The 17,763-nt window shown below is 40.5% G+C and overlaps 2 protein-coding genes across 4 annotated transcripts; both read left to right on the top strand.

Moving 5' to 3' along the window:
• Positions 1-5,565: 5,565 nt before the first annotated feature.
• Positions 5,566-13,233, top strand: LOC148423517 (MAGUK p55 subfamily member 4-like). Of its 2 annotated transcripts, none has more exons than XM_088414901.1 (21): positions 5,566-5,647; positions 6,920-6,971; positions 7,387-7,508; positions 7,578-7,655; positions 7,767-7,850; positions 7,914-8,045; positions 8,118-8,199; positions 8,269-8,354; positions 8,465-8,536; positions 8,613-8,809; positions 9,028-9,110; positions 9,934-9,963; positions 10,078-10,098; positions 10,624-10,662; positions 10,787-10,954; positions 11,042-11,122; positions 11,218-11,311; positions 11,370-11,478; positions 11,558-11,692; positions 12,292-12,980; positions 13,068-13,233. In XM_088414901.1, the coding sequence occupies exons 2-20, from the start codon at positions 6,932-6,934 to the stop codon at positions 12,475-12,477; spliced, it is 1,839 nt and encodes a 612-aa protein (XP_088271027.1). In that variant the 5' UTR covers positions 5,566-5,647; positions 6,920-6,931; the 3' UTR covers positions 12,478-12,980; positions 13,068-13,233. The 2 variants fall into 2 exon arrangements, with proteins under 2 accessions (XP_088271027.1, XP_088271028.1); XM_088414902.1 differs by having other exon boundaries at positions 7,773-7,850.
• Positions 13,234-13,249: 16 nt separating this feature from the next.
• tmem237a (transmembrane protein 237a) lies at positions 13,250-17,327 on the top strand. 2 transcript variants are annotated; one of them, XM_088414903.1, is made up of 10 exons: positions 13,250-14,160; positions 14,250-14,372; positions 14,565-14,670; positions 14,744-14,898; positions 15,432-15,555; positions 16,092-16,283; positions 16,357-16,430; positions 16,605-16,692; positions 16,756-16,877; positions 17,153-17,327. In XM_088414903.1, exons 1-10 carry the CDS (start codon positions 14,070-14,072, stop codon positions 17,218-17,220), a joined length of 1,143 nt encoding a protein of 380 aa, XP_088271029.1. In that variant the 5' UTR covers positions 13,250-14,069; the 3' UTR covers positions 17,221-17,327. The 2 variants fall into 2 exon arrangements, with proteins under 2 accessions (XP_088271029.1, XP_088271030.1); XM_088414904.1 differs by having other exon boundaries at positions 13,250-14,133.
• Positions 17,328-17,763: the final 436 nt, after the last annotated feature.

The raw sequence follows: 17,763 nt of genomic DNA on the forward strand, positions 1-17,763 counted from the left end.
AATCCTGTTTCATTTTTTCTATGAGTTTGCGATTAGCCATAATTCTGCCAGTCAGACCCTGTCAATATATTTCCAATGTTGGCACAAGGTAAACGACACAGCTAGCTTCCAAAACATTCTGTGAGCGAGCAAAAAAGTTTGATAATGGTGAGTGCAGACTTGTTTAGCGTTCTAGAACTGTCAACCTATATAGCGTTTAGCATTAGCAAATGAGTAACGCAACCACCGGTCTATTGGACTAGCGACCTTCAAAGTTTTATTTATTTATTTATTTATTTTTTACATCTGTTGAAAAACCACTCTTCTCTGCTCAAAGCAACGTCTGCGTCGGTACCTGATTTGGAAACAAAAGCAAGCGATGAAGTGCTAAATCTATCACAGTACAATTAAAACTGTACAATACAATGCTAGATTAATTAATATGATGCGCTTAATAGATATTGTCAGATACTGTAAATATCATGCTAACATAAATACCAAACAATTCTATTTAGTGGTAGCAGGTGCAGTATGTAGAAAATTAATGTGCTTGGTAAGCAGCGGATCAAGCAAACGTTGTGTAGGGAATTAAGTCCAACAATGATAAAGTCACATGACATTTCCCTCAGGTGCGCGGCGTCATATCTCCGGGGATGGAGGTGCACATCTCGGAGGAGGAGGAGGAGGTCGAATGGCGGCTTCGAGGGGGAGCAGATGGCTTCTACGTGAGCTCTTAAAGATATTTTCATCATTGATTTTTAACAAGGAAGGGGATGCGGGGTTTGATCAATAGCGGCTGACAGATTGACAGAAACAGCTGGCCACACTCAAAATACATATCAGTATCATTAAAACTACGATGAGGATGGGACACTGAGAGGACCGAAGAGTCTCCAGGAGTACATGGAGATGCGAGTAGTGTGAAAGTAGAGTATACTATTACAACGCAAGCGGTACTACATTAGTATGTACTTGAATGGTATCTTAGCCTTTTGATATGTACAATTAACCAGCGTTAAACACAAGGCTATATGCGCTAACAGGTGTCAAAGTGTCTTTTTGTAAATTAAAGTCACATTGAGATGTCTCATGCGGTTAGCAGAGACAAAATGGCCGTTTAGAGGCATATGTGTGTATAAACAATAGAGGTGTGTAGTAGAAGAAGAGAGACGTTATCTATTTTTATGAGGCCATAAAACATCTCCGCGGTGACCTTCCTTTGATGGCCGCCCTGGCTAATGCGCATTTATACGCCACAAACATGTAGTCGCATCATTACCTTCTTGTCCCATGATTGACAGCTGCAAATACATCATTGCTAACGCTCACACGCGCGCAAAATCTATTATCGCTGGACTGTGTCCAACGTGTTCTTTTCAAGGGGATTACACGCAACGTTAGCGGCATCACGCTACCATACATATTGCTGGTGTTATGGCAACACAGGCCACAAAATTTACCATTATGTGTCTGGATGCTCACTGGCCAAATGATTTATTATATATGATATATTATAGCGCCCCCTGTTGCTGTGGCATGCACCTGACAGTTAGTGCTTTGAACATTATGTCACGCTTTAGGAAAGTTAAGTTTAGAATAGTTTTGTATTTTTTTGCAAAAGAAAAAAAGGTCTTGAGTATCTCAGTATTTGGAGGGATATTTTTCTCCCCGAAATAGATTTTTTTTTCACAAACTACTGTTATTTTTCAGGTGGATTTACTACAGTTGTTGTCATATTCAGCTCTGAAGAATTAAGTTTGTTCCCTGCCAGCTGTAAATGTGTTTGATTATTTGAAAATTAATATAAAAAAAAATGAAAGGGGGAAAATTATTTCCACGTTTTTTTTGTGTGGGAAAATGATCTTTTTAATAACTAGATTTGAAAAAAAAACCCTTCAATTTATCTTTCAAAAGCCATCCAAGCCATTCCAAACAAGTAAGCGTCTCATTGGACGTCATGTTTGCAGACTGTCGCCATGACACCTCTCTAGTGGGATTTTCAAGCATGTGTTTGTCGCTTCTTCTGAAACCCCACTGCGTGTGTGTATGCGTATGCACGCATCCACACAAACATCCAGATGTGTCCCGCGTGTCAAGTCTGAACCACCTGTGGTTCATGGTTCCTGTGCCACATGACCACAACAGTGCAGCTGGTTTTATAGACACAGACATTTTGCTTGATTAGGGTGTGTGTATGATTTTAGAATAATTCAGAATTTTGCGTTAGCTCAGTGGTTCTTCAAGCCTTTTTTTCAATGATGTATATATAGTGTACAACAATTTGCAAAGAAGGCACTATAACACAATTTAGCAATAAGTTGCTTCATCTTCCAATTAGTTTGCTCTTAAGTTGAAAAAGGGCATGTATGTGTATATATATATATATATATATATATATATATATATATATATATATATATATATATATATATATATATATATATATATATATATATATATATATATATATATATATATATGGAAGTGGCTTCTCTCTCTGCCTTTTAATTCAGCATAGGAGAGGTGTCGATTGTTTCTGATTTAGTGGTAGCAGAAACAATACTCGTTGGAGTCCATTCAGGAGTTGATGCAAGATAACCACTTGTGGATGATGTAAAATTGATGTTCAAAAGTTTACCAAGTCAGTCATGATTAAAATAATAACAATATTTTTTTTTTTGCCCTGCCAGTCAGTTGGTCACCGAGCGTGTTCCATCCAGAATTAATTCCGGACTAGCGGACGCCAGCCAGGCTCCACCAGGGACTGACATCATCTAAAAGCCTATACAGTACATTACACCCCCCCACTCCCACCCCTCAACGCCTGGACCCTTTTCCAGCCCGGCCCTCCATCTTTCCTCCTCCTCTGCCTGCATGGCCCACTTCTTCCTCCGTGGCGTCGCCCGGGGTCCAATTCAGCAGCGACCTGACACTCTCATTTAGTTTCGATAGCACCCACCCACCACTACCACCACCACTTCCATCCTGGAAGTGGAAGAAGAAGAGGAAGAGGAGGCGTCGCCCATAAATCTTCACTGAAGACACCTTCTCCTCCTCCCTGACCCACTTCCTCCTCCTCGAATGTCATCAGCTCCTCTGTCCATAAATCTTCACATGCTATGCTTGACTACAAAAGTGCAATATTTCTGCAGAAAATGCAAAGGTCCACACAAAAAGTTTTATTTTGGAACAAAACGCTCCGCTTTGTTCCTAAATCAAGTCTTCCAGACACGTTTCGACTTAATAGTAATTGAATCTTTTTCGCTTTTAAACAATCGACATTTTTTTAACAAAATTCAAACCGTGAAAAGCAGTGAGTGCTGCCAGATGCTAACACTGCTAGCATCTAGTGCTAATCTTGCCTAACGTTGGAGTAGCTGGTAATCAGTGGCAACAAGGTGCCATTTGATACAAGGTTAGCATAAATTAGCCATTTTAAAGCATCTATAATGGCCATAATCGTATTTCGCAAGAGTGGGATTTTTCCTTGTATACGGAAGTAAAAAAAAAGGGAAAGGCTGGATTTTTTCACACTGGGGGGTCTTTTTGCACATGCAGGTTTTGTTATAGAGGAATTTTACTGTATATTTTGCAAATGTAAAGATATTTCTTGTAGGGTAATTCTTTAAAAAAAAAAAGACAATTAAATACAATATATGCTGGAAAAGGGCTATATTAGATCAGAAGAACACACACACACACACACACACACAGCTGGTCACCAGCCTGAGGGCTGGAGAAGCAGTTTGCAGAGGTTTTCTGTTTCTTGTCTGCCGCAGAGAACACCAGGTCATCAATAACCCCGCTGAGGGGGAGGAAAGAGAGAAAGGGGGGGATGAGGAGAGAAGGGAAAAAAATAGGATGGTGAGGAAAGATGGAATGAAGTTGAGAGGAAGAGGGCGAAAGAGCCGTAAAAGAAGAGCTCAAGTGCTAAAGTTGAAGGAAACTCTGGATGGACTTTCAGTATGTTTTATGTCCTCGCTGGGAAGCTTCCATGACCTCCCCCAGGGAACAAGCGCAGTCACTTCATTACACTGAGCCTGCTTCCTCCAATTTCCTTTTTTCATTCTTCCTTCTTTGCCTGCGTCCGTCCTTCATCCTGCCTATCTCCTCGTCTTCCCGCCATCAATCCTCCCTTTCAAAACCGGCCATAGTTTGAGTCAAGTGTTAAATATCTCCCATGGTTCCTTTCACAGTAAAAGTTCTTTAAAGAAGCACAACCCTGTTATCGCTATTGACTGTATGGATTCTTTTAGACGGATGAGTGACAGCTGCCGGGTCTGGTCCAACATGGCCTTTACGTGACACGCGCATGTAAGTTAGCCATTAGCGCCTTGCGTAAATGCTGCGTGTCCTAACATGCGTGTAAGTGTGCCATTAGCATGCTTGTCATGACATACACACATGCAACACACACACACAGGGTATTTCTTGTTACCAGGCAGGAAAGACTCCATTAGCATTGATCAGGTGTGTGTGTGTGTGTGTGTGTGCGTGCGTGTGTGTGTGCGTGTACACACATGGGACCATCATTTCCAAATCAAAGCGCTGGTCATCCGAGTTATGATTTTTTTTTTTTAAATAAAATGAAAGATGCAATATTATAATTCATGTAGGGAGTAAAAATGTTTTTTTTTTTTTACCTGTGTTACATTGGTATTCACGGCTTTATTTATTTAACTTTCCTTCTTTTAATTTAACTTTCTCCATGCAATTGTTACTTTGTTGCTTTTTCATTTTAAATGTTCTAAAATATATGCTTATAGAAATGTATTTTAGTTAGTAAATTCAATTATATAATTTTAAAATTTTTTATAAAAAAATATAGATATAGATATATAGATATATATTGCATGCATTGTATCTATTAGATTAGCATTTTCAGTTTAGTTCAGTTACTTTTGAAAAAAAAAACATGTTTTATCCATCTAGAGCCACAGTGCCCCCTGTTGGTCTGCACCCAAACTAGCCTTTATGACACATTATCAGGGACACGTTAACAGTTAAAAATACTAGAAATACATGGAGGATTTTATGTTTATAAATTAGGCGAACTCTTGCTGCCTTATCTGTCTCGCTCACTCACTTGCACACACAAATAAACGATCTCAAGACTTTCCTACGTAGTCAGCTTGGATGCATCACGTGACGCATTTGTAATAAAGTCGTAATGTCAAATTAGCTTGGTGCCGCTGGCCTGCGTGCGTCTCTTATTATATACGGTATGTATATCCCTTAGTGTTCACGCTTATTTCCCTTGTGCACTCGTTAACTAAATAAATAATAAACATAAAAACTGAATGTTGCCGGGTGGTCAAGTGCTTCAACTTGAGCCAAAATGGACGTCACATTTCAAACTTTAAATATCTATTTTTGTGTCTTTCATTAAAACAGTTTTTGATTGTTTTAATCATTTGAAAAGGTGTTCGTTTTGCTCATTTGTTTAAGCACAATATACTGTACGTAACCACGAGTTATCAAGGATGCTGCACCCGGAGTTAAAAAAAATACACCGCCCTCTAGTGGTTCATGCTTATCATTACAAAGTGTATGTGCGTGTTAGCGCGTGTGCGAGAGTTTAAAAGCTTTAGGATTAGCGTCTGTTTTAAGCAACTCTGGCATTCAAACAGCAAACATCAGCATAAGTCTCCAGCGAGACGACCATGAGGTGAGTTGAAACTTTTCTTCGCGTCACGTGACATCCACTCTACTTTGGAGCTCAAATAGCCAACGCTCATTGTAGTTTTAAATGATGGTTTGCACGAAAGTGCCTTTTCTCTTTATTTTATGCAACGACTGTTCACTTGACGATAGATTCTTTTGATTATCATGTTTATCTTGAGCAATTTGACCATAAAAATACTGAACACATACGAGTAAGATTAATCAGAATCGTTCACTTTCAAAATAATATTTTTTCAATTCATATGTCAAGGATGGTTCATTTTAAAGTGGATAAACTTGATTTGAATCAATTCAGTGAAATGATGACTCGATTTTTATGGTACGGCTCAGTGTGAGAGGCTACGTTGATGTATTTACATTTTACAAAAAATTAAGGGACATGCAAGTGCTGTAAATGTGGAATTTACAATGACATACATACTTTCAACATATTTCAATACTGTACATGGGGTACAACACAAAAAATAGGTTTTCATTTTTTTTTGGGGGGGGGGGGATTTTTGTTGTTTTCTTTGCAATTTTTTCCTACCTTAATTAGACCTGAGTAATGACTGAATGCAGCCATATAATATATATTGTAATATATAAATATATACTATATGCTGTAAGAAATAAACATCACAGTTCAGTAAACAATTAAAATGAAGCAACAGATTACAAGCAATATTACTAATTCAAATTGACTATGCTTGGTATAGAGTAAATATATATTAAATGCCACCCTTAATAGTTATCCATTTAATAGTAGGAGATTTGAATCTTTGACTAAAAAAGGGATAAAATTGACTTTAAATAATGTTTTGATACGTGTAATCATTTTTTAATTGTACAATGTTCATTTTTAGAATGTTTATAATTTTCATATCAACTCAAAATATTTGCTTAGGTGTTCATTTCCTTTCGTTTTCTAGTCAAAGCTACTCGTATTAAATGGATAAATATTAAGGGCCTCATTTAATTAATAATGGTGTTTGTAGTAAAGATGTATTTTCCTACAGTGTATATTATAGAAGATGATATATACGAACTTTTTTCTAAATTAAATGGAGAATCTTAAAAGGTTAACTTAGTGACTTCTTGGAATAAGGCTAAAGAAAGCTAAAGCTGGCATGGGTCCACATTTAGACCCCGGAAGCTCAACTCTATTTGTGTTTGTTTAGCTCTCTGACGCCCTCTAGTGGACAAACAATACTTCTACGCGGAGGTAGAAATTCCACAATTTTGGAGCAATAAAAATGGATTATTTGTTTTTCAGCGCTCGCTGATCATGACAGAGCACATCATCATGACGCACAGCGAGGAGAACGGTAGTAACCACACGAACAGACAGTTTTCATTTATCTTGGAGCCTTATAATATATGGTAGTTTTAATTATAGACAAAATAATAACCTTCTACTGCTCAGTATTGTACCACCTTTGCAATATCACAATTCCACTATTTCGCTCATTTTCAAATCTTTGATTTTTAAAATGATGAATTCATTGAATTTATTTGATTTATCGCCTGGCTGTAGTGTCTGTCTTGGTTGTGTGGTCTTCACGACAACACTATGTCCATCCTGAGACCCACATAATAAGGCATGCCTGAAAAAAAACGTCTGCCATGTTTGAATTGTAGCAGCCGTTTTAAGTTCTTTTCGTGTTTCAGACAAAAAAAAAAAAAATAGACTCTGCCCTGAGGGTTTGAACCAACTACTAAAACTACCAATGTTGTCTATAGGCGTCATGGACGTGCTGTCCATAGTAGTGGAGGATCTCAGAGAGGCAGTTAGTAGAAACGCCATCGGCGCTCATCTTCTCCATGAACTCCTGAGCGCTCCATGGTTGCGTGGCCTGCTACAGGTACAACTCCAAGATTGATTGGAATGGCTGTCATGTTGCGACATCACTTCCTGTTTTCTCCATCACCAGATTTACGAATGCCTGTTGACGTTCAAGCAACTTTGGCCCCGCCCTTTCCTGACTCAAGCCTCGGGACTTTCGCGCGAGGTTGTCACCAAAAATTACTCCAACTCGCTAACCAACTAACTAGCTATTTAAATGTGGCTAAACCGTTTGACTACTTGACTAATGGGCTGAATAACTGACGTTGATGTTGAGGTCCAGGGCGTGCTGCATACTGTCCAGACTCCTTCCGTGGAGGCCATAGAGCTTCAGATCCTCCTGAGCTCTCCACACATGAAGGTCCTCCATCTAGTCGCCCACTAGATCCGTAAGCCCAACCTAACTGTCTCCTCCTGGTGTCAGGCCTTGTTGTCCTGTCACGACGCCGTAGCTCAGGCAGACTTTGGACCTGTCTTGGCACCGATCCCTGATGGGCTTCCTGAAGATGAGGAGGTCATGAGGATCGTTTGTCTGGCTAAGAATGAACAACCTCTGGTCAGGACGTGACTGAACCTTGTTGTGGAGAGAAGCATGGACATTTGTCCTCACTCTGTGTGTTTATGTCAGGGTGCCACCATAAGGAAAGATAAGGAAACAGGCGAGATCTTTATCGCCAGGGTGATTCGTGGAGGACTTGCGGACCGCAGCGGTGCGTATGTTTGTATGTGACACAATGGTTCACATCTGCAATAACAAGATCTTGGTATGTGTGCGTCAGGTCTTCTCCATCCTGGAGATCTTCTGGTGGAGGTGGACGGGCAGCCGTTGGTGGGTTTGGAGCCAGAGCAGGTCATCGAGATTCTGGTTGGTCTGCCAGGATGCATCAATCCATGTTTCTCATGCCACCTGTTCCTTATGAGTCTCAAATTATTCATGTTACTCAAATCATATTTCTCCAATATGTGTGTGGTCAGATGAGGTCTGAGGGCACCATCCTATTCAAAGTAGTTCCAAATGCTACTCAGCTGAGTAGCATCAACAAACCAGTGAGGAACCTTCAGCATTTATTCCAAAATCCCCATGTGGGAGATGCATTCTGAATATCTTCATCTCCTGTGCTAGGTTTACATGAGGGCCATGGTGGACTACCGCCCCCTGCAGGACCCGTCCATACCATGTCCTGACGTAGGGGTTATCTTCAGCAAAGGGGACATTCTGGAAGTCTTGGACCAGTCAGATGGACGGTGGTGGCAAGCCAGGAAAATGACCAGCTCAGCCTCCTTCGCTGGATTGATTCCATCTGCTGCCACCTTGAAGAGGTTACCCGTCACAACTAACTAACTAACAAACCAGCGATGACATGCCGACCTAAGAACTTTGAACAAACTACCTACCTTCATATTTAGCTGAAATAACTGCCTGATTACATCCATATCTTAACCAACCAACACAAATTGTGACATGTTATATGGGATAATGCATATTCTATTAGCTCATGTATTGATTCGTGATGTCTCGTTTATGATGATGTCATCAGTAAGCAGAAAGAGCAGCAGGATCATAAGGAGTGTAAGGAAGATAATGATCAAGATGAAAGCGGCGGTAGAGTCAGCAGAGAAGGTGAGGACCATCTGATCAAACGTGGAGCTGTTGCCCAATATTTTGACGCTGACTATACGTTTGGTAGTTCACACTGTAGCCTGGAGGGATCCAATTCCGATGTTTTTTTTGCTCCTATCGAACATGTATTTGATCTTTTGATGGCGGTGTGAGCATCGCATCCGATTTTTTCAAATGTGACCCAGACCACTTGGGTATGGGGTACTAAATCCGATACGTATCTTTTGACATGTGCCATCAGTCTGAACAGCCAGGGTGCATTTGTCCGAATTTCACATAACAAATAAGCGACAAACATCACAATTCTGCACTTGAAAAGGCAGAAGCAGCGTGGAAAACACAAAACAACAATAGCAGACCAGGACAAAGTGTATATTATGTGTGTGTGTGTCTCTAACGTGTAAGGGGGGGACGTTGCTGTCACGGCACAAAATGCAATGGGCAAATGCCACACTTTTTCTCCTCCCTTGCACCTTAAATGGAACAGATTGAAAATATTGTGGCTCCGGTACGACAGCCATTCAGACGTCCATTGTGGAACTTCCGAAAACAAGAACGTTTAGTGCGCCCGCTGTATGTTACGTCATGGTGTACTCTGCGTCTTAATGACAGTTTGGGGCCATTTTGAGTTCACACACGTGTCACATACCGGTCAAATATATGTGGAAATGTGAACGACCACGAAAAAATAGGGATTTTTCAAAAAATCGGGAATTGACCTTTAAGCTCTGCAGTGTGAACTTAGCCATTGTGTCAACTAGTGTAAACTACATGATTTTGTACAGTGAATGTTTCTTTGTACAATGAATGCTTTGTCTTTCAGAGGAGGAAAATCAAGACAATTGCGCTTCAGGTAATACTCTATGCAACATTCTGTATATTTCATATGCACGAATATAAAACATTCACTATTATTCTGTAAATGTTTACTTCAAAGTAAACACAATGGCTTTTCTTTATCCACCAGATCAAGAAGAAACACATTTTGGTAGGTAAGTCTTCACTAACTTCGTCAGTCAGTTGGTTAGTCAGTGGTTTGTTCATGAACTCATTCAATCCCAAATACATATTTTTCATTTTTCTTAAGAGTCCAGACATTCAGATTAATTTAAATTATTTTTGCATGTGATTTTCAAGAGAATTCATTGTAGCACTGGAATATATCAATATCGTTTATTTCGATTGATTTTTTCATAAGCCTGATTTTGTGAAAACACAAACACACACACGATTGAGAAGCATATGTCTTTGGGAGTGAGTGAGTGAGTGAGTGAGTGAGTGAGTGAGTGAGTGAGTTAGTTAGTTGCTTGTTGGTTGGTTCGTAATATAATCACAGTCACTTATCTAGCCGGGCAATCAGTCATGTATGTCAGTCAATTATTTGTAAATATATTCATTAAGTTTCTTCAGTATTTGGAAGTCTGAGTTAATGGGTTGGTTCTAGTTAGTTAACTTAATGTGTCAGGTCGGTCTAATGATGTAAGGCAGCGTGATATATGTCCTATATTTGCAGAGTCGGATTCAGCAGATTTTCCTGATGGACTCTACTTCGGTAAGTATGTTCTAAATTAAATATGGTGATTTTCATTGTGCTTACTTCCAGCAGAAATTAAATATGTTAATATTTAAAAAAAATACATGAAAATGTCAGAAAATTAATCTCATTATGTCCCCAGCGGGTTTCCGTCGTAGTTTCTGTCTCTTGAAGAGGTCGCTATCTAAGAGGAGGCGTCAATCCTGCACTAGCATCACTGCCTCTTGCCCCACCGTGGCCACGCCCTACGAGGAAGTGGTCCTCTACCAAAGACCCCCGCAGGAGCGCTACAGACTCATCATCCTTGTAGGTGAGATGACCATCACTCTGCACCATACCCTCAACTATAATATCTGCATAGACTTCCCTGGTATAATGGGGTCATTATCTTCATCAGGGGCATCAGGAGTAGGCACTAATGAGCTGAGACAGTCCCTCATCAAACTCAACCCTGACACATATGAGGGGCCTATACCACGTACGGCAGGGCCTCCTTGAGTATCGCCGATACCACTACACATGAACACATATTCTGAGTGACTGAGAAGTGTTTGTTGTGATTGGCTGCCACAGACACCACCCGACCAATCAAAGCGTGTGAGCAGAATGGCAGAGAGTACCACTTTGTCAACAAAGAGCTCTTCGCATATATGGCGTGCAGCCACAGGTGAGCATCTCTTTGGCTTTGACATTTTTCACACACAAATTATTCCGTGTGTGTGCAGGTTTGTGGAACACGGCGAGTATAAGGGCCACAAATACGGGACCAGCATCGACGCCATCAATGAGGTCATCAAACGGGGACATATGTGCATTATTGACATCGAACCACATGTAGGAATACATGTAGCACAGTCAGGGTACTCTTATTAACATATAAAAGTGTTTTACAAAGTATCTTGTCATGTTTTAGAACATTCCTCCTCTGAGGACCAGAACATACAAGCCGTATGTGATTTTCATCAAAGCTTCCAGCTTGGAGAAACTAGCTCAAACCAGAAGAAATGCCAGAATGATTTGCAGTTACCGGCATAATAGGAATGTCACTGTAAGCATGAGCAGTACACATATTTACAGTACATATAGTAGCTAACAACCTACCTTCTTGCACATATGACTTAACTACTGGCACACGTAGCTAGCTAGCTAGCTAGCTAGCTACAGTCCTATCTACCTAATTATCTATCAAACCACCTATGGTATGAAGCTAACAACCAGCTTGAGTATTTACCAACAAATTCATGAGAATGAAGAACTTGAGAACTGTAATGTTTAGCTACGTACCCTAACTAGCTAGCTACATACCTAAGTACAGCAAAAAAAGTACCTCACCTAGCTACTGCTAGCAAGCGACCAATCTTCTTATACATCTAACTTCTTACTTACTAATACACCTAGCTATCGAGCTACCATCCTGTCTAACTAATATGTATCAAACCACCTATGGTATCAAGCTAACAACCTAGCTTGAGTATTGACCAAATAACTGACCTGGTTCACTACCTTGTAACTGTAAATTTGACAACCGAAAGTTTTTGCTACATACCCTAGTTAGCAAGACTTACCTCACCTAGCTTCTGCTAGCATGTGACCCACCTTCCGACCTACACATTTAGCGAGCTAAGCACAGCTGTGTTTCTACTACAGAAGCAGGACCTTGTGGACCTGGTGGAGTCGTCTCGGCAGATGGAGCACAAATACAAACATTTGTTTGACGAGGCGTTAGTCAACGAGCAGCTGAGCAACACCTGTGCTAAGCTACACGCCGCTGTCCAGCGGGCGCAGGACGACGCAAACTGGATACCCGTCAGCTGGACCCGAGTCCAGGACTAGCTGGATGATAAAATTGAACTAGCCTCACAGGACTAGCAAATCTGCATGCTAACTGCTAATTTCAAATATACTATTAGCAATAATGAGCAGTTAGCACACCCTGCAGGCTATATGTAAAATGCAGGCATGCTAATTGATTAAGCAACCTACATAACTAACAACTCCTCGCTCTCCCTCTCTGCTAATCTGCCACACTGAGCTAATCACAGCTAACAGGATTACTGCTGTAGCCTTTTTGTGAGCAAATGTAGTGTTTTTTTTTTTGTGGATGGTAAAATATTACATTTCTGTGACAACATTTTTCGGACAAATATGTCATTTTCATGAGGTTATGTAGCATCCCAGAAGCAAAGTTTGCTCGGAGTAATGTTGCACTCCTGTGACCAAATAACTTGTGTTGTGCACAAAATTAGTGTGATTAGTCTTAATACAAGATGCTGACATTTTTGTTGAGCACCTTTTGTGTTTTTTTTTTTCCCCAAAAAAACATTGCACTTCCAAAGGTTAGTATAGTAGTTGTATGTGTTTCCTCTTTAATCAATAATCCAGAGTAATTTGTCCTGTTAATAAAAATCTTTGGACGGTGACAGTTTTGACTCAGGGATGGATCATTCACCTCCTGCCGGTCAGATTAGCGTGGATGGCTGCTTTGCTAATGACATCATCACAAAGGCTCAAACCCCAGAGGCTCAGCGCACATCCACCTGTCACGTCGGCGTCCATGTCGCCATCGTGAAGACGAGCTGACCTCAGCTCGGACGGGTAAGTGCTTTTAGCTTGAACCTTTCTAGGAAACGGTGATTTTTATTTGTATGTATTGAGAGTACATAAGTACTAGTACTGGTAGTAACACATGTTGCAAAGTAGCAGTACCAGTAGTAATACTACAAGTCATAACATACTAGTTGTAAAATGTGTAGCACAGTAGCAATAGCACTGGTAGTACATGTATCATACTGGAAATAGCACCAGTAGTTCTTGGTTTCATTCTAGTATAATTTGTAGTACATGTAGTATACAGTTGTAATGTGTGTTGTGGTAATTGCCACTAGTAGTACACGTACCGTAGGATACCATTAGTAATACATGTAGCATAGGAGTAGGTGTACCAGTAGTAATACTAGTACTAATCATAGAACAAGGGTGTGTCAAACAAATTGGGACCAGTGGTAACAAGAATAGCATAATAGTATCGAAACATATAGCATGGTAATTAAAGTGGGAGTAGTAGTATGAATACCTGTATTGTTACAAGTGGCATAGTACTGCCAGTGGTACTATGTGTAGCATAGTACAAGTACTAGCAATAGAAATGTGTAGCATATTAGTTGTGGTACTCATAAAAACATTGTCGCAGCTCAGTTAATAGTGGCTCAAGATGCAAGCTGAGCTAAAAGATAATGTCTACATTCCCACATGTTTGTTAGCATGTTAGCATGACTTTTTCTGTTGGAAAAGTTTGTTTGTTTAAAAGCATGTTTGACCCTCTTGAAGTTTGCTTAGCCGCAGGTACTCCGGCAGCCTAATCCAATCACAGCTAACGTTTAGCGCTAATTGACTGACCTCAATCACTGATTGGCAGACTGGTCACCATGCCAACAGTCAAGGGCAGGAAGAAGAAGTCCAAGAAGGAAGTCGGCGATGGTGATGGTGAAGGCGAGTCAGTTACGATTGGCCCTATTGGTACTACTACTATGCTTTGCGTACTACAAGGGGAAAAGAAATTCACTTTGATTGACATCATGATGACGTCATTGGCTTTGTTTCTCAAGTGGGTTGTGTAGAGACTGCGAATGAAGAATTGACCAATCAGAATAGGGAAGCTGCAACACCTGACTTGATTGATACGGCAGCGCCTCAGAAGAGGAAGAAAAAGAAGAGGACACCGACTATTGGTCAGTCTGTTAGCTTTTAGGTGATACACTTTGTGGACATGACATTTTGAGGGCAACCATTGTCATATTGTACTACATGTATTATTTTTTGATGGGATAATATAGATGTCCAGTGGTGTTTTAGGCAATAATACATAAAAAATTTTTTTTTGGGGGGGGGGGGCTCAAATGTGTATTCTATTGTGGCTCTAGATCAGCAGGTGGAGCATGTGGACACGCCGAACGGGAAGACCGATGAGGCCGCGGTGGACGAGGAGGAAGCAATGGTAGCTGTGACCAGACGGACTAAAAAGAAGAGGTTAGCATTCAGCTAAACGCATTTCTTGCTTTATTATTAGATAAAGTCATCGAGGTTGTATCGTTTCGCGTAGAAAAAACAAACCCACGGAGCATCAGGGCAACTACCTCGGAGCCGAAGATGACGACATTGTGGCGGACGCCCCTTCGCCAATTCCGCAGCATGCCTTGTTTTCCGCCCCGCAAGGAAACAGCCAACCGGTCGGCAGAGTCTTTGTGGAGAGAAATAGTAAGCTAAAAAAAACTAAATGATTCTGTGTTGTGTTACACTATGTTTTTTACAGACTCATTCAGTCCCATCGACAAGTATTTTTTTTTTTTTTTTTTAATGGGTTACAGTGCTTTATTTGACCTCTGAAAACTGTTGGGTCGCAGGAACTCGCAATACTAAAATACTATGCGCAGTAAAAAGGACAAATTAAGTCCAAGGTTCGCACTGCATTTGCAAGACGTGCGCAAAACCCAACAACAGATATTAACAAATGTCACAATAAATATATGGAGGAAAATCTATTCCCAAGTAAGCCGGACCAATAAATTCATGGTATACATTATCACACGGGCCAGTTTAAACCCATTTGCTTTTAAAAATGTTTTGTTGATGTTTTTTTGAGTGGCTAAAACATGGCTGACTTGATTTTTTGGGGTTTGGTCATGTGACATTCGTAATGTAAGCACGAGGATGCTTAAACGCCTATTTTAATCCATTTCAAATCACTTAATTTGTTCATTTAAAAAAAAACAAGGTACTCTTGCGCACAGGGCGTTTTCAGGCTGAGCGAGTGGAGCAGTTCCGACATCCCGATCAGCCGGACGACTACTTGGAGCCCAGACAGTTGACTTGGACCACCAGAGACATAGCCGTCAAGGTCCACAGCAGCTTCAGGTCTTACATGTCTTTCACAAATACGGTCAGCTACGGGCCCTCTTGACTAATGATAATCAGTACCGATATCAACTCGCGCTGTCAATATTGAATATTTTGGGAATGAAAAGATATTTTTGTTTGCATGATTAATTCTTGTTTACTTTATTTCATCTACTGATTAAAACAATCAAGCAATATTACACGAGAGGGATTGGTGTTGTACTCAGCAACCTCAGTGGATTTCTCAGTGGAAACTGGGTTTTTGTGGGGTAGATTAGCATCCAATAGTGCCGAGTGGATTTCTTGGTGGAAATTGGACTTCTGTTGATTAGAGTCGATAAAATCAAAGGAAAAAGACTGCTTTTTTGAGAACCGCAAAACCGTTGGTACCAACATAGTAGAGCAGAGTAAAGCCAGGACTATTGTTTGGTGGTAACCGCTTTTGTTTGGTAGAGTAGAGTGTCTTTATCTTATCTTTATCTATGTTCTATTTCATATCGTTGGACATTATTATTACTTTTACGTGTGGCGTCGTTGCACGCTTTCCGTCACAGGGTTCTGGGCCTGTTCTGCCACGGCTTCCTGTCAGGCTACGCGGTGTGGAACGTGAGCGTGGTGTACATGCTGGCAGGTGAGCACATGTCTACGTTGGCCAACCTCCTGCAGCAGTATCACTCTCTGGCCTACAGCGCCCAATCGCTGCTCTACCTGCTGCTCGCCATCAGCACCGTTTCTGCCTTCGACCGGTACGCCCGCCACTTACCGTTTGCCGGCATGTCAGCGCTTATTTGATGGTGGATTTTCTTTTTCGGCGCTCAGGGTCAACCTGGCAAAGGCCTCCATGGCTCTGAGGGGCTTCATCACGTTGGATCCCGCTGCGCTCGCTTCCTTCTGTAAGACGAACACATCAATGATACAATTGAGTTAATGCGTGGCTAAAAATGGCATTTTTTGAAAAGAATGTAATCGACTTTAGAAAATCTGGCTAAATAGCAGATTTTTTATTTAATTGGGGTGACATCAACTCAGCATCGCTGTTGAATTTTGTTATTCTGTGGTCTTTTCAGTGTACTTCATCGCATTAATCCTGTCCCTCAGTCAGCAGATGACCAGCGATCGCATTCACCTCTATCCCACTGCAAATGAGACTCTGTGGTGAGAAATTTAAAAAATAGCATTTCGGAGCATCCACTATACTAATAATAAATATTCCTCCAGGCCTCCTGGTTCTGAGGAGCAGATCTTGCGACCGTGGATCGTGGTCAACCTAGTGGTGGCGCTACTGGTGGGTCTGGCCTGGGCCGTCATCTCCACACGGCCAGACATTGACTACACAGAAGGTAGCGTCAAGTGGGCGGCATTTTGTCATATCATTTGAAAACTAATAAAAATAACCTGTCCTTGACACCAGTTAGGGTAATGCGGACTTTGGTTGACATGTTTCATGGGACACACGAAAAAGGCTTAAAGGACCTATGTTCAAAATTGAACAGGAAGTTGTCAATTTTGGTTGGAAGCAAATCTTTTGGGACCAATTTGGACCACGTGTCAACGTTTGAATAATGGTTATTAATGTGATGTTTTTTTCTATAATGATATACTTTATTCTTTGCAGAATTCTTGATGTCCATGGAAGTCGAGAGCTATCCCAGAGGTGACGAGAACTTGGATATCCCAGCCTGAAATATTGTGTAAAAATGTCTAGTATTTATAACTGTACCATATTTATTTTTTAATAAAATGTCCCTTGTGATTTTAAGAAATAAACAAAGTACATACTGTAACCCTGATAGGCTGTATTGTTATGCCATGCTTTTACTCCTTTTATGCATGAGGTGGCACTGCAGTGAGTAAACTGCAGTTAACGTGCAATAATTTACAAATACTAGTCAGTGTAGGCAAATTAAATTAGGTTTTAATCACTATTTTTGACGTAATACTGCCAATATTTTTTTTTATATTTGTTGTTTTTTAATGGCATTCTATTAAAAATATAATGCATAGTAAGAATAGCAATTGTGCAGTATTACAAATTAATATGATCATACAGTATTTGCAAAGATGTAGATGAAACGCACGAAACAGAAAAAAAAATGAATGAATCACAAGTGGGAGTTGTAACCGGGTGCTTTTAAGACCGTTGAGTACAACTGCTGACTGTTAATTTTGCATGACAAAATCTCTCAAAAATAAAAACTAAACCGCAGGCTAATTAGCCTCCAAATG

The sequence above is a fragment of the Hippichthys cyanospilos genome, chromosome 5 (genome assembly GCF_059441005.1).
Source record: "Hippichthys cyanospilos isolate Australia breed blue-spotted pipefish chromosome 5, RoL_Hcya_1.0, whole genome shotgun sequence".
Taxonomy (NCBI): Eukaryota; Metazoa; Chordata; class Actinopteri; order Syngnathiformes; family Syngnathidae; genus Hippichthys; species Hippichthys cyanospilos.

Bases quoted from the DNA above. Each gene is read 5' to 3' on its own strand.
- LOC148423517 (XM_088414901.1), top strand. From the start codon at position 6,932: ATGACAGAGCACATCATCATGACGCACAGCGAGGAGAACG. The intron at 8,810-9,027 runs GTTACCCGTCAC...TGATGTCATCAG, and splicing joins TCTGCTGCCACCTTGAAGAG to TAAGCAGAAAGAGCAGCAGG. The intron at 9,964-10,077 runs GTAATACTCTAT...TTTATCCACCAG, and splicing joins TCAAGACAATTGCGCTTCAG to ATCAAGAAGAAACACATTTT.
- tmem237a (XM_088414903.1), top strand. From the start codon at position 14,070: ATGCCAACAGTCAAGGGCAGGAAGAAGAAGTCCAAGAAGGAAGTCGGC. The intron at 14,373-14,564 runs GTCAGTCTGTTA...TTGTGGCTCTAG, and splicing joins GAAGAGGACACCGACTATTG to ATCAGCAGGTGGAGCATGTG. The intron at 16,284-16,356 runs GTACGCCCGCCA...TTCGGCGCTCAG, and splicing joins ACCGTTTCTGCCTTCGACCG to GGTCAACCTGGCAAAGGCCT.